This window comes from Pezoporus wallicus, unplaced genomic scaffold (genome assembly GCF_028554395.1).
Source record: "Pezoporus wallicus isolate ANWC-B61680 ecotype Strahan unplaced genomic scaffold, APGP_CSIRO_Pwel_v1 contig_3489, whole genome shotgun sequence".
Taxonomy (NCBI): Eukaryota; Metazoa; Chordata; class Aves; order Psittaciformes; family Psittacidae; genus Pezoporus; species Pezoporus wallicus.
This window is the reverse complement of record NW_026635093.1, coordinates 61126-75188: the sequence shown is the minus strand read 5'-3', so window position 1 is coordinate 75188 and position 14063 is coordinate 61126. Positions and strand designations below refer to the sequence as shown.

Sequence of the window (14063 nt, the reverse complement as noted above, 5' to 3'; positions counted from 1 at the left end):
CCAGCCAGTGCAGATCTGCCTGCACCCCCTTGCAAAAACACATGGGAAAACCACTTTACAGGAGCTATGCTCACATGAAAGATTTTTAGCATTACCAAATAGGTCTCCACACTGTTTCAGTGATGAACTAACTGAACTATTTATATTAGCTGTCAGAGAATTCAAAAAATACCATGGTATGAACCACCATAAACAGCAAAATTTAGCCAAGGAGGTAATGGTACAAGGAAAGTATAGAAAGCAATAGGATGTACTAGACGGAGAAGTGGTCTGTCACTGTACTACTGAGCTGAGCAACAGATGATGGATTGTCCCATAACTCACAGAATGGTTTGGGTTAGAAAGGCTCCTACCCCCCTGCCACAGGCAGGAACACCTTCCCATAGACCAGGTTGCTCAGGTTCTGTCCATCCTGGCCTTGAACACTGTCAGATTTAGATGTCCTGCTTGTGTTTTGCTACGAGGCAGAATGTCTCCCACCTGGTTTTGTACACCGCAAGTTGACAAAGCCTTAACCCCCCCCCCCACCCCCAAAGAGCAGATTTCCAGGTTTGCACCTAAAGCAGGAAATCTGGCCTCTCAGTGACATATCCCATAGGAATAATCCCCTCAGAGAGGAAGAGAAGCCACTACCCACCATGGTACAGACCAGTCAGAGGCACAGCTCTTGTGGGGAGAGCCTTCCACGTACCTTGTCTTCTCCTGCCTCCTGACACAGCCACTGTGGAGTTGGCAGTGGCACGGCCAGCAACTTTGGCATGGGCAGTGGTGCTTGCCGGGACCACAGTGGTGGTGGTGTTCACCTGGACCATGGTGCTGGCCGGGGTCATGTCAGTGGCTCTGCTCTGGGCTGTGGTGCTGGCAGTGGTGGTTCTGGTGCGGGTACTGGTGCCTGCAGCAGGCTTGATGCTCACACCTACCGTGGTGCTGCTGGCACTGGGGGTCCAGCTCATGGTCACATTGGGTGCCACGTACCTGTGAAAGCACAAGCAGCTGCTATGGCTTTTTTACCCTCCCTGTTTAAGCAGAATTTTGGAACTGGAGAGGATTTGACATAGAAATCATTAGCAAGAACAGACCCACCATCCCCTTATCCCTGAGGTCAATAGTCTATGTCACCTTTAGATGTGCCCACAGCCAAGCAATGAAAAGTGCTTATCACTTGGGGCACAAGTTGTCTATACATCAACTGGACACACATAAGAGTGAATTTAGTAGATCTGTAGCATGTCTGATTTCCAGGGGCTTGACCTCCTAAAGCCAGGAGAGCTCTGTGCCAGCAATGAATGAATCTCAGTGACATGAGCTTTCTCTTCTGTTTAGAAACTATTCCATGATGGATCCTGTATATCAGGTAGTCCAGGGCAGCCCAGCCTCTGAAAATAGCTCACTGAGTAGAAAATCCCCAAATAATAGTAATTTCTGGAATTCCTGACCTACATGATGACAGTAGCATATACCTCCTTCATATCCTCTGTACTACATATCTAAATATAGAATTTAGCACAAACTTAAAATGATATGTGTACTTGTCTACATTTCTCTACCTTACTCCCCCAGACAGGAGTTAGGAAAGCTCATTCTCTAGCAGACAAACCACTGCTTACACTGCTCTCTGCCCAGTGCGCCCAGGGCTCTGACTCTTGGCTTGCTGGTCATTCTGGAGCCACTCACACTGTTTCCTCAGCTCTGGAGACAGGTAGAAAGCAAAGTCGCCTAGAGACAGAGAAAGGATGTCATTAAACATTGATGTTGAGCACGGTGGTTACCTACCAAACCACATTACATCTATTTCTCCATTTATTTATTTCTAAAGGAAACAATTCTGCTCTTCCTGCTTGCTCTGATAACAGCTATGGAATGTTTGGTGTAGCTACTGAAGCATCCTGGCCTGGGAGGCCAATTATTATAATAACAATAAGAATTCTTATTCCAATTTACAAACATGAGAGCAGTAACTATAAGATACCAGAGGGTGTATGCATGTCACATGTGAACAGCTTGGTTACAACCAGGCACTTCCAACCACACACTTAACATCAGAATTTTCCAGGACCCCTGTAAGCAGTAAATGGAAAAAGCAAACTGAGAAAACATAAACATTTATTCCAGAGAAAGATGTGTTCAGGCTTCCTTCTTATTTAGTGCAAGACATACCTGAATCAGTGGGTTATTACTCCAGTAGACTGGTTTTCAGGGCTTTTTTGATAAGACTAGCTTTCTTAATAAAGGCCCAAGTCTTGTCATTGCTGGCCAGGTCTATGTAAGATCTCTAGCAGTTGGCTGTAGCTGGAGATCCAGCCAGGGCTTTCTAGCTAAGCCAAGATGCAAGTTTTCTAGGCACAATCCCAAACACAGAAGCATTGTTTGTCCCTGAGCAAAGAATCCTGTTCATCTGGTCCTTAAATCTGCATAGAGCAACTCCAGATCTCAGCCTGTGCCATTCAGATATCTGCTAGACATGACACTTATGCTGAAGTTGGGAAGAAAGATTTGCTGGGTGTTCAGGGAGTGCTGGCAGGCTGCAGAGGACCAAGAGCCCAGCAGGACAAGACCTATAGGACATGTTGCAGATGTGACTAGCAAGCCAGGCAGGATTAAGTCAAACAAGACAGAACTGCACATGCTACTTGGCAGGCCAGCAGAATGCATAGGATGGGCTAGGAAGTCAACAGTGAACATATAAAAAGAGACTTAACTTCATGGGACCCACTGCCCAAAGAGGTGGTCAGGCCAGAGCCCACCCAACCAGGCAGGTAGACCAAACCTGGCAGATTAACCCCTCTGAAGTCACATGTTGACCCTTCCATAACACTTTGGCTGCAGGATGTGATACTTACTTCTAATGAAAGAAGGCAGCAGTCTCCCAAAGCGCAGTAAGGGCTCCTCATGAAGCTCTCCTGGTTTATCGACCAATTTGAAGAACACATCATTTGGCTCACTAGCTAGGCTATAGATATTCTTAACATCCACCTTCCTACCAATGCCCAAGACAACAAAGAAGTACCCTTTGCATTTTGCACTGGTAACAACCTTCTGCAGGTACTCAAGCTCTTGTTTATTCACTTTTCCGGTCATCATCAGAACTATGACTTTTATATCCCGAGGGTTTGGTGCACTTTCAAAAACATGAGCCATTGTGTGTTCAATTGCACTTCCTATAGCCTTTGTGCCATGGAGCTGGGTCATTTGGTTGTGCAGGTAATTGATGATCTTCTCTTTGGACCCATAATCAGTCAGTGAAAACTCAGTTTTTACTGGTGGGAAGCTTGAGTTGGTTTCATATTCATAAGGAGCTTGCTGGAGAACTGCCACTCTTGCATGGTGCTGAGATACTTTTGGCTCAGAGCTGATTTCCAGGTTACTTACGAGGTGGGAAATGTACTTCTTCATCTCATTGAACTGCAGAGGGGTGGTGGACTCTGAGCTATCCATGATGAAGGCTATGTCAGTGTCTATATCTGTTGGAGCTGCCCTTCTGTCTCTGAATACAGGTCTCTGATTACCACATATGGGATCAGGGTCACACACATCTAGGGAAGAAAAATAATAGGTTTAACCTGAAGGAACTGAAGATAACCCTCTCTTGTCATTGTAAAAATCTTGTATCATATGAAATGCTATCAAGCCTTGACCATTCACTGGTCCATTACTTGACACCAAAGTCATTTCATCCCAAAACACACTTAAGTATGCATTTACTATTTCTACATGTTCCTTTGTCCAAAGGGATCCCTGCAGTACACTTTCATAAATGGCAGAAGGCCATATTTTATAGCGTTTAGCTATTGCTATTTGGGCTGTAAAACTAGGAATTACCAAAAAAAAGGAGCTTCTCTTTACAAAGAGGAGAACGCCCAGCAAGCCTCATTCACAATGCCAGTGATTCCTGCTCAGCCTAAGAATATGATCCCTTGTCTTCAGCAGCAAAAGATCTGACTCCCAACTGGGCTTCCCTTCTGCACCACTGACAACCGACTGCTGCGTGACCAGAAGGATTTGGCACTGTCTAAAGGAGAAATTGGATGCTTTACCCAGACAAATGTGACAAGTCAAGAGCCTCTGGATAGTTTCATTCAGCTGACTGCCGCTGGTAGGCAGAACAATCGCATGTCCAACTGCTGTGTTGTTGATCTGGTTAGATGCAAACAGAAAAACATGGTGTTAGTAATAATGCCTTCTGTTGTTTTCAGCTCAGAGCAGGGGAGGGCAATCCAAAACTCTAAGAGACTCTCTACTCAGCATGCTTCTTTTGGTGGATCCCATTTGGAGGACTGTAATGCCTCCAACACCAGTTAGTGAGAAGTTTGGAAACACAAAACTCCAAGGAAAGGGTCAAGCAGTTGAATCAGAGCTCAGCATGCTTATCTGGGTTTTCTTTGTTGTTTTAAAACTCAGTGCATCCACTCTCCCTCTGCCAGCAAAGCTAATGTACTTCCCACCCTCTGCCTTTCTGTCAGACCTTTATCGCTACAGGGACTGCCTTTACTTCTGTTTCACACCACACCTGGCTTGCTGGACTCATGATCTGGGAAACAAAGGATCATCACAGCCTCAGTAGCCTTTCACAGCATGTGCTGTGGTTTGAATTTCTCTCCTAATAGACTTAAAACCATGGAATGGTTTGTGTTGGAAGGGACCTTAAAGCTTATCCAGTTCCAACCCCCTCCCACAGGCAGGGACACCTTCCACTAGAGCAGGTTGCTCCAAGCCCCTGTGTCCAACCTGGCCTTGAACACTGCCAGGGATGGGGCAGCCACAGCTTCTCTGGGCACCCTGTGGTAGGTCCTCAGCACCCTCCCAGGAAAGAACTTCTTGCTGGGTGAGTTTGCTCAGCAACACGTTCTCAGCACAAAGCACCTGAAAAGACTGCAGAAGCCACCCGCTGCCTGTAGGAGCAAACACTGTCAAGGTCCCCAGCAAACCAGACTGAGCTCATAAGCCAGAAATGAAAGAAAGGGTGCATGACCCCCAACCTCCAGAGCTCTGGTGAGAACCGGGTCCTGTCTGCTGGTTAGGAACACTGGCATGACCCCGGCATCGTAGAGCTTGAGCACAGCATCGTTGAGCTGCGAGGAGGCTCTTGTGTCCCCGTTGCTGAAGAAGACAGCCACCTTCCTCATGAGGAAGCCACTTCGGGCACGCTTGAATGTATTCCTGGCCACAAAGGACATGGCGGTCTCCAGACTGCGTGGCTTTGTGGTGAGGGTCGCCTGGAAGTTTTGGATCTGCTGGAGGAGGCTTGATTTCTTCCTGGCATCAGCAAAGCGGATCTCGGTGGTGACCTCATTGTTGTAGGTGACCAGAGCCACCCGGGCACCCCGAGGACAGTTGCTTTCAGCGATGGTTAAGTTGTTGACCACTCTGAGCACAGTTTGCTTCATTCTGTTGAAAACCTCCCTCACGACACCCGAGGAGGTGTCAATAGCAAAGGCCAGCTCGGTTGGGAAGACAGGGCACTCCTTGGGACCTGCCAGAAACTTGTGTTGGGAACAAACAGTGCCCCAGATAGCTGGCAGGGTGCAAGGACCAAGTCCTCAGCAGGGGTAAATCATTCATACCACATACGTGGAGAGAGCAATTGTGGCACACAGTCACACTGGGATTGAAGATGACTTACCATAGCAGCAAGCTGTGGGAAAGATAAGGAAAGAAAAGAGTTTGGTCAGTGCCATTTGTGTAACAGGCACACAAGGGTAGAGACGGGGATTTAGCAAAGCACTGATGTACTCACGGCATTTGTCTTTGATGTTCCGCACAAGTGCACATTGCTTTAGAAAATAAAATGAAAGACAGAGAGAAAAGGTTAAAAAAAAAAAAGAGACCTGTGACACAGCCAACAAAAGAGTATTTCAGTACAATAAGGAACTTATGCCACACTTACATCTCTGGATTCTCCTTTATCACCCTTAAGTCCCTGTTTAAATGAAATAAAGAGAAATTGAGTGCAATGTATATTTTCAGAGTTCCCCCTGTACCCAGCTGGTATAATTAACCCTGGCTCATGGAGAATCTAAGGGAAAACCTGCTTGTTTTCAGGTGTTTCCTCACATGTTTCCCCATGTGAGGAGTAAACCTAGTTGAGGTCAAACCCAAATGGGACATTTGCAATGCTCCAGGCTCATGTGCAAAGCAAGCCAAGTCACCTTGTCCTTTCTAGGGTGCTCTGTGCCAGTCACATTTGGTCATAGACCATATCCTGTGTGGGGTGATAAATGACAAAGACCTGAGAACTTCCTAGAAGGAGTATGAAGTGGCATATTTGCCATGGGGAAACCCCAGTTCCTGATAAGAGCCTGTCTATTGGGTTTTGCTTTCTGCTGTGCACTGCAGTTTGAGGATGGGTGAATATTTATCAGTTATAAACAGCTAGCTAGGAATTTATACAGACATATCCATAACAAATAAAAGAGGAATTTGCCCAACTTGAAATCAGGAGATGGCAATGGGCATGTTTTTCAACCCCTGACACCAACAGGGCCTACCACATTACTCAGGGAAGCAACCAAGAACCTCTCAAAGTGGGAAGCAAGAGGCTCCTTCAGCAATGCAATGAACACTTACAGATGGTCCAGGGTATCCAACCTCTCCTTTCTGACCAGGTGTCCCAGGTTCTCCTGAATTTCCCTAGAGAGAAAGAGCAAAGAAGTCCCAGGAACATGTGTCAATGCTTAGAAAAGATGTATACACCTTCCAGGCTGTCCATGCACAAGGGAAGATGCCATGGTCCCACTTACTCTGCGGCCTCTGTTTCCTTTAGGACCGGGGCCTCCAGCAACACCGCGGTCACCAGGTCCACCCTGGTCAGGGAGAAACACAAATGGTAGCTCGAAACCTGCACAGGACCACAGGTAACTGCTACATCACTTGGAGAATGAATGCACAGCTCATGGGCTGCACCATACCTTGGGCCCTGGGTAGCCGATGAAACCACGTTCTCCCTGAAACAACAGGAAGGTTTATTTGAATATGGTTTAGCAAATTAAGAGGGTTCTGCAGGGAGATGTGTACCAACTGCAGGCAGATCTGTACCAACTGCAGGGATTAAGTGATAAAGGAAAAAGGGAGCGAGATTGCAAATTCAGTGTGCAACTTTGTTCCACATATGACTCTTTTCAAGGTCTGGCTGCTCCTCCTGGGCTAATTTCAACTGTAGGGGAGCTGTCAGAGATGCTGGAGTATTGTTTTCCAAGTCCCACAGACATTCATGGGGGTATCTGGCCAAAAGGTTCAAAAACATTGCGCTTCCTCCTTGGCAAATCTGATCTATGTAGGCAAAACTGAGACAAAGGCAGAGGGGAAAGGTTTTAAGTATCTTGCCTAACTTTTTTAGCAGGGTACACACAGGGCTGATTTTTGTCCCTGTATTTGACTTCACTTCTTGTCCCTGTACATATTTGACTGTCCTTGCCCATCTGCACTGCAGACATGGGCTACCTCGTTGTCCGTGATAACTCATGTTGGGCATATTGCATACACCTATGGGCACACTGAGCATACACCTACCTTTCTGCCTTTAGGACCTGGGCCACCGATTCCATCTCGTCCATCATCACCCTAAAATTGGAAAACCAAAGCCATTAATATGCATTGAATGAGAATCAAACCTCACAGCTCCAGCACCATCAACACCCAATCAGAACCCACTTATGCCACAGACTTTGAGAAGTGCTTCCATAGATGAAATTATTGCAAGAAAAATAGCACAAAAAGGTGAGGCCAAAACTACAAATCTGATTTAAAACTGCTTAGTATATACATGTAGAAGTCAGCTTAGTATATACAGGTAGAAGTATATACAGGTAGAAGTCAGCAATGAGGAGCAGGTTTGGAGGTCAGTCAAAACTAGGGGTGATCTCCGAGATGTGAAAAGTCACTTTTCAAATGAATACAATTTACCTCCTTGAAGATATTACTGTTATAAACTCTGCTCACACCAGCTTAAGACATAAAGCTGGTTTCTCAATTGAACTATGTAGGATGCAAAGTCCATAGGGAGCTAAAATCTCTGCTGGAAAGGGCTGTGCCCCATTTACCACAGGAGAAGGTTCAGCCCAACATCCTTAAAGACGTGAGTGCATGGCCACACTTACCATCTCCCCTCGTGGGCCCTGCTGTCCATTTGCCCCTTTGGGTCCAGGGTTTCCAGGCTCACCCTGAAAACAGGAGCATCTGTTAGAGCATGTGCTGAAACTCCAGGCAACTCCAAGATTTTCCCACCCTGTCAGCACTGGTTTCCTTATACAGACCAGTCTGCAGTTGTCCTTGCAGGAGAAAGTCATGACTGGACCTACACAGGCAGCAATTCTACAGAACACTTGCTCTTTAGTGGGACACAAGAGACCAGCCAGCTCCCACCACAGGATGGGGTTTGCTTTTCATCAACACTGCAAAAGGGAAGCTCCCAAGCTCTGGACGTCTTGCCAGTGCAAAAGGACAATGGAGCTGCCATGGAAATGAACCAGTGTGTGTGAGTGTGGAGAGGTAAAACATAAACCACATGGTTTCACCTGTAGAGAGTCTGGAGGGATCCAGCACCCACCTTCCTATGTGGGCATCAGCTGAGAATTTGCCCTGGAAAATTACTTGGAAAGTTCAGTTACTCAATTACTTTTCCCACTCTGTTCAATGAAAGAGAAGCCTAATGAAACAACCAGAGCATAGACCCTGCTCTACTCTGCACTGTGCAAGCCAGTGAAAATGAGCTAATTTTGCTCCAAGAGGTTCATCTGAAGTATATTTTTTTAAGGTCACTATCCAGAAGCTTTTCATCGTTGTTTTAGTTGCTGATACCCAATGCTCGTGAAGACAAACCTTTAATCCCAGGGGACCAATCCTGCCCCGCTCTCCTGCGGCTCCTGGAGGTCCACCACCAGCCTGGAATGGAGACAGGGAGAGGCATGTTGGCAAAATGTCAATAAAACTGGGTGCCAGAAACTAGGGTATTGGGTGACCATAGAAGTCGTGTATTAACTACCAGGGCTGGTGCCTCTCAAAGCACCTTAGGAAGTTCAGAAGTCTAATTCACAATTGGGAAGAGCTGAACAACCAGGTCCGTTCAGTGCAAGAGTCAACAGTGACTTACATTGTCCCTAGAGAACCCCCCTGGGAAAGGTGCAAACAGGAGGGGCAAAGTCCTGCTCAGGATGGGGAAATGCAGGATGTGCCTGGCTTTATGGCCTCAAGTCTTGCTGGAGTATGCAGCAGGAGGGAGAAATGAATGCATGGGGGGCCCCAGCAAGGACTCAAGATGGTTGTGCTCTGGCATCAGAGATGTCTGCAGGCTTTAGTTAAGATCACAAACCATCATGGGCCAAACAATGAAGTCCTGACCCCTTTGTGTTTGCTTTGAACACTTTCTCTTCTGTAACTCTTGATCAAGAGCTCTTCAGCATAAGCTGAGAGGAGAATCATACTGGAAGAGTGTGTTGTAAGAGAATTAAACAGAGTTGGAACCCTAGAGGGTTCCTAAAGGGAATGGGAAGACACATTGGTGGCATCTTATTAGCTCAGTGAGATGTTCTTGCTGAGTATGGCTGGGTCAATGGCTGAGAAGCAGCAAAAGGGTTTACCCTGGGTCCAGGAACACCCTGTTCTCCTCTGATGCCTGGCGTGCCAAGCTGGCCAGGAGGACCCTGTGTGGGGAGAAAAAAGAGGTGTCACACACATGGGTGGAAACACACCAGTGCTATCCCAGGTTGCAAGGGAAAGCAAATGCTACAGCACCCGAGAGATGGCTGTCAAACATGTCACAGCTTGGGTGGTATGAACGGGATGGCTCGATGTCCCTGGGCAGGACAGCCAGGCCACAGTACACCCAAAAATACCCAAATCCCAACAGTCCTCACTACTGAGACTCTTTGAGGAAGAGGCTGTAATGAAATAATGCAACAGCATCACAAGGTAAAACATATCCTTTGCTATAAGCTCACTGACCTGTGGCCCTCTCATGCCTTGTTCTCCAGCTGGCCCTGCTTGACCGGGCGAGCCCTTGGTACCCTTGAAGTGCAAAACAGGACAATGCAGGTTAGCATGGGGGAAATGGGGTCAACACCAAGGAGAAGCTCAGGAGATCTCAAGGCATTTATAGCTGCATAAACAGCAGGGAAGGACAGCTGTCTGGGATGTTTATTCAGGATATGGTTATAGCAGAGAATAAGCACAGAACTAGTGGGTTAATTCACCTCCTGCAATCAGCGGGCATCAATCTCCTTTATGCTTTGGCCCCATTACACTACTCCAGCAGCAAGCTGAGACAAAGCATCTGGCCAGGGAACACTGCAGAGGACGGGCAGCCCCAGGCACATGGATGGCTGGGTTTGCACCGAATCCAGCAAGGAGCATACAGGGAGATGAGCCTGAGGAAGAGGGGAAAAACTGGGAGAAGAGAGAAGACAGAAGGAAGCAAAGCCTGTATCTCTTAGCATGTCTCTGGGTGCTGTGGCTGCCTGGCCGGTGGCATGGCAGTAGCCCCATGTGTTGCTCCCATCACCACTTACCTTAACTCCTATTGGTCCCCTTCGTCCTGCCATACCCTGCAGATGAAGAAACAATGAGACTTGTTATTCAAGTACATAAGCACACATTTCTCTGCTGCTTTTAGATCCATGTATTGCTACTTCTCTTAGTCCAAAATTACATTTGAATAGCTCAAACTACCGGGGAGAGAGGGAGAGAACTGTCTTGTATCAAAGCATGTTCTCTCCTTCCTTGCATCCCCCAACTCTTCACCACATAGGTGAGTTGCTCCCTCACACTTGCATGCCAGATGCCCATGCCAGAGTCAGTCAGATGTAGCTTCACTGGTCTGAGCACTGAGTTACTTGAATGGGAATGACCCAGATTAGACCTTTAAAGTCTATAGGCTGGGGAAAAACCAGGCATTTTCCTTTTGAGTTTTCTTGGTTTTTTTTATTTGTACAGGGTTTTATTTAGGTTAAAATCCTGATAGTTGTGAAACAAAACACATGGGAAGGCAGGAGGGAAAAATGTCATTGGTGGGTTAAGCTAGGCCCCTTCTAAGTGTGGGTCTGGAGCTCACCTGCCTTCCAACTTCACCATCCTGGCCATCCAGCCCCACTGGTCCTGGCTCTCCCTAAGGGGGAAGCAAAATTTAAGTGAGAGCCCTGAGATGAACAGCACTGGGGAAATAGGTTCGAGTCTCACACAACTGATCTTCCATGCTCTCACACAAGTTACTCAATATTCCCACATCAGTGGAAATCCTTCTAACAGCTCACAGAGACTTTACATCCAGTTTCTGAGCTAGCACAAGCCAACATTCCAGTTTTTTGGTAAATGCCTCCTGTCATTTAGGATAAATTTTTATTATGAGCTGGTAAAGAAAACAATGGGGTTTGAACGTTTTCCAAGTGTGTGAAGCTTTTTCCCAAAGGTTCCAGGTGAATCAGGACTTGTATCAGGTCTGTTATCACCTGAACACTTCTGTGTTCAGACCCACAGGAACATATGAAGTCAATTTCCAAGTACAAACTTGTTTCCAGTGACAACATCCCCAAAGGCTTTGTATAAAAATAATAATGATGGCTTTTCACACAAAAAATATTCTAAGCTCACATCTTCCCAAAGAAAGGTTGCAAAACAACTCTTTCTCATGGAAAAGTATTCCTCCTGGTAAGGCCCGACGGGTTGAGGAACCCTGCACCTTTTTGGTAACACCCTTTCTTCTTACTTTCTCTGTCCTATCCTATTGTAAAAAACAAAACAACAAAAGACAACAAAGACACTTTACCATTTGTCCAATTTCACCCTTTTGGCCTCTGGATCCTCGTTGAGTATTATCAGCTCCTGAATCCCCCTGAAAGCAATACAGCAATGAGAAACATCTGTTTAAGTGGGACATGGAAATCAGGCATCAAACTGCTCTGCCACGGTTCAGAACCAACTTTTCTTTTCCTTTTTGACCGAATTAGATAAAATACTATTGTTTTCAGACAGACACAACTTTTCAGCTGAGAAATAATCACATTGAAGGAGAGGATGAAGGAGGATTTCAATAGAATGAAACTGTGACTGACAGGTTGGTGCCAAGAGGCCTGTGTTACACACACCACCTCTGAGTCCGTGCTCTGTCACTGGGCCTGTCACTGTCCGGTGGCATTTCTAAGCCTGAGTGCATGCCTGCTGACGAGCCCAGGACTGGTGGAAAGCGCATGGGGAACCAAGGAGATACCTCAGCAGTATTTATTTACCGGGTCTCCACGGAGCCCGCGGTCACCGCGCTCTCCTCGCTCGCCTTTAACTCCCTTGTCACCCTGCGGGAGGAGACAGAGAGTCAGCAAAAAGCAGGCCTTGCCTGCCTTCAGTATCTCTGCTGCCGCGCACCTCTGCCCTGAGGAGAGCACGGGGGCTTTCCATCCCCCCTCCCCCGGCCCAAATCCTCTTTTTCACCACCATTTAGCCCCGTTGTAACCGTGGTAAGAGCCTACCCTCCTTCCGGAGTATCCCTTCTCTCCAGAGGAGCCAGGCAGACCCTTGTCTCCCTAGGGAAAAAAAACACCTCAGGATATTTGCTGCTTTCAAGGCGTCCCTCAGATGCTTCACCAGAATATCTCATTATAAATCAAAAAACCAGCTAAAAGCACTAACCTCTTCTCCATCAATGCCATCCAGACCCATTTCTCCCAGTTCACCCTGTGGAAGAGAGGCAAGGCGCAAATGCTCACTATGGGAAAGGGGCACAGGGAAGAGGGCACTGTCCATATGCTCACACTCACTGCTGTGACGTGAGGAGATAGCTCCATACCTTCTCTCCTGGGAATCCCCGAGAACCCTGAAGAGACCAGAAAAGGGAGTTACTCCACTTTTGCCCAGTTCACTGCTGTGGGAAGCAGTGGGGCAGGGGGACTAGGCCTGCAGTCAGACCCAGAGCCAGGACCAGGCCACGAGAGCAGGGCTTGCAGCACCAGGGTTTGCCTGTCCCTTATTTCTCTGTCTTCCTCAGCTGCCTCCTCAATACTTGTGCCAAGATAAAATGCATGCATCATGGGGTTTAGCCAGCTGACCCAATAAACCAGCTTACTCCTTAGCCACAATTCTTGCTCCACTGACTTCCTTTTCTCCCTGCCCCTATTTTTATAAGAATCCAGATCTAGTCCTGGTGCCTTTATTCAAAGCTGAGCCTTTTTGAAGAAATTCAGTATCTCAGGTGCAATGGGCTTGGTTCATGCACTCCTCTGCGGTCTGCCAGAGGATCCTGTGGTCAGGGAAGACGGTAGGAAACACCCCCTTAACACTGATGAATATTTCCCATAAATATTACAGATTTCACTACCTCTTCTGGCTCTTGGCTGCTGTCCTGAACCATTTGCTCAAGGTTCCTCTTTAAAGCAGCAGCCATGGCTCACTTTTCTCCCTCCTCCTCAACAGATTTCCATCCATACACCATCCCACCCCTGGGTCAAGACGCACATTTCTTGGTGCTCAGAACAAACCTATCTCTTATCACATCTTTCCTGTAGAGCCTGCACAGAATAGATCAGCCTTGTTTGCAGATTGAGCCTTGGTCACGAGGCTGCCCTTCTGTTCTACAGTAGCAATGCTAAAGCCATGACACCAGCTGGAAGCCTTGGTGATTGGCCAGGAGGACAACACCACTCAGGTGGATGCAGCAGCTCTTGTGTGACATCCTAAAGCAGCAAGAGTTCCCCTTGGTGGACTCTCACCAACTGGACCCTGGGTCTGCTCCAGGAAGGCTGTTTCTGCACGTACCTTGGTTCCTCTGTGCCCAGGGCATCCCTGGAAACCCTGTGTCCCATTCACACCAGGAGGTCCACGCTCACCCTGTTGCATGGAAGGGAAAACACAATGGTCAGGGTTTGCCTGCTAAGCGTGTTTGTTCAGCTGACTGTACCCATCAGCAACCACAGGAGGTGGCTTGGAAGCACAGGACTAAACTTAGGATCAGGTTTTGAAAGGCCAATGCCCAGCGACCCCACCATCTCCTGCCCACAACCTTCCTCATGCACCGACCAGCTCCAGGCCTTCATCCATGAGAAACGTCCCTCTGAAGCTCTCAGCTATGAAAGAGCTTTACAAAACTA

The 14063-nt window shown here is 47.3% G+C and overlaps 1 protein-coding gene across 15 annotated transcripts in view; it reads right to left on the bottom strand.

Moving 5' to 3' along the window:
• The window catches only part of COL11A1 (collagen type XI alpha 1 chain), a 456680-nt gene that overhangs the window by 414843 nt on the left and 27774 nt on the right, over nucleotides 1-14063 (bottom strand). For 8 of the 15 annotated variants that reach the window (XM_057401666.1, XM_057401687.1, XM_057401695.1 and 5 more), the window contains 23 exons: nucleotides 13732-13803; nucleotides 12767-12793; nucleotides 12610-12654; nucleotides 12450-12503; nucleotides 12213-12275; nucleotides 11753-11818; nucleotides 11042-11095; nucleotides 10500-10535; nucleotides 9937-9999; nucleotides 9573-9635; nucleotides 8815-8877; nucleotides 8094-8156; nucleotides 7507-7557; nucleotides 6906-6941; nucleotides 6738-6800; nucleotides 6565-6627; nucleotides 5885-5917; nucleotides 5723-5771; nucleotides 4977-5470; nucleotides 4035-4134; nucleotides 2841-3533; nucleotides 1608-1716; nucleotides 692-975 (listed from right to left, as the gene is read on the bottom strand). In XM_057401666.1, coding sequence (XP_057257649.1) covers nucleotides 692-975; nucleotides 1608-1716; nucleotides 2841-3533; nucleotides 4035-4134; nucleotides 4977-5470; nucleotides 5723-5771; nucleotides 5885-5917; nucleotides 6565-6627; nucleotides 6738-6800; nucleotides 6906-6941; nucleotides 7507-7557; nucleotides 8094-8156; nucleotides 8815-8877; nucleotides 9573-9635; nucleotides 9937-9999; nucleotides 10500-10535; nucleotides 11042-11095; nucleotides 11753-11818; nucleotides 12213-12275; nucleotides 12450-12503; nucleotides 12610-12654; nucleotides 12767-12793; nucleotides 13732-13803 — 2644 coding nt within the window. The remainder of the gene's footprint in view (nucleotides 1-691; nucleotides 976-1607; nucleotides 1717-2840; nucleotides 3534-4034; nucleotides 4135-4976; nucleotides 5471-5722; nucleotides 5772-5884; nucleotides 5918-6564; nucleotides 6628-6737; nucleotides 6801-6905; nucleotides 6942-7506; nucleotides 7558-8093; nucleotides 8157-8814; nucleotides 8878-9572; nucleotides 9636-9936; nucleotides 10000-10499; nucleotides 10536-11041; nucleotides 11096-11752; nucleotides 11819-12212; nucleotides 12276-12449; nucleotides 12504-12609; nucleotides 12655-12766; nucleotides 12794-13731; nucleotides 13804-14063) is intronic. The other 7 variants (XM_057401629.1, XM_057401639.1, XM_057401646.1 and 4 more) reach the window with 1 other exon arrangement.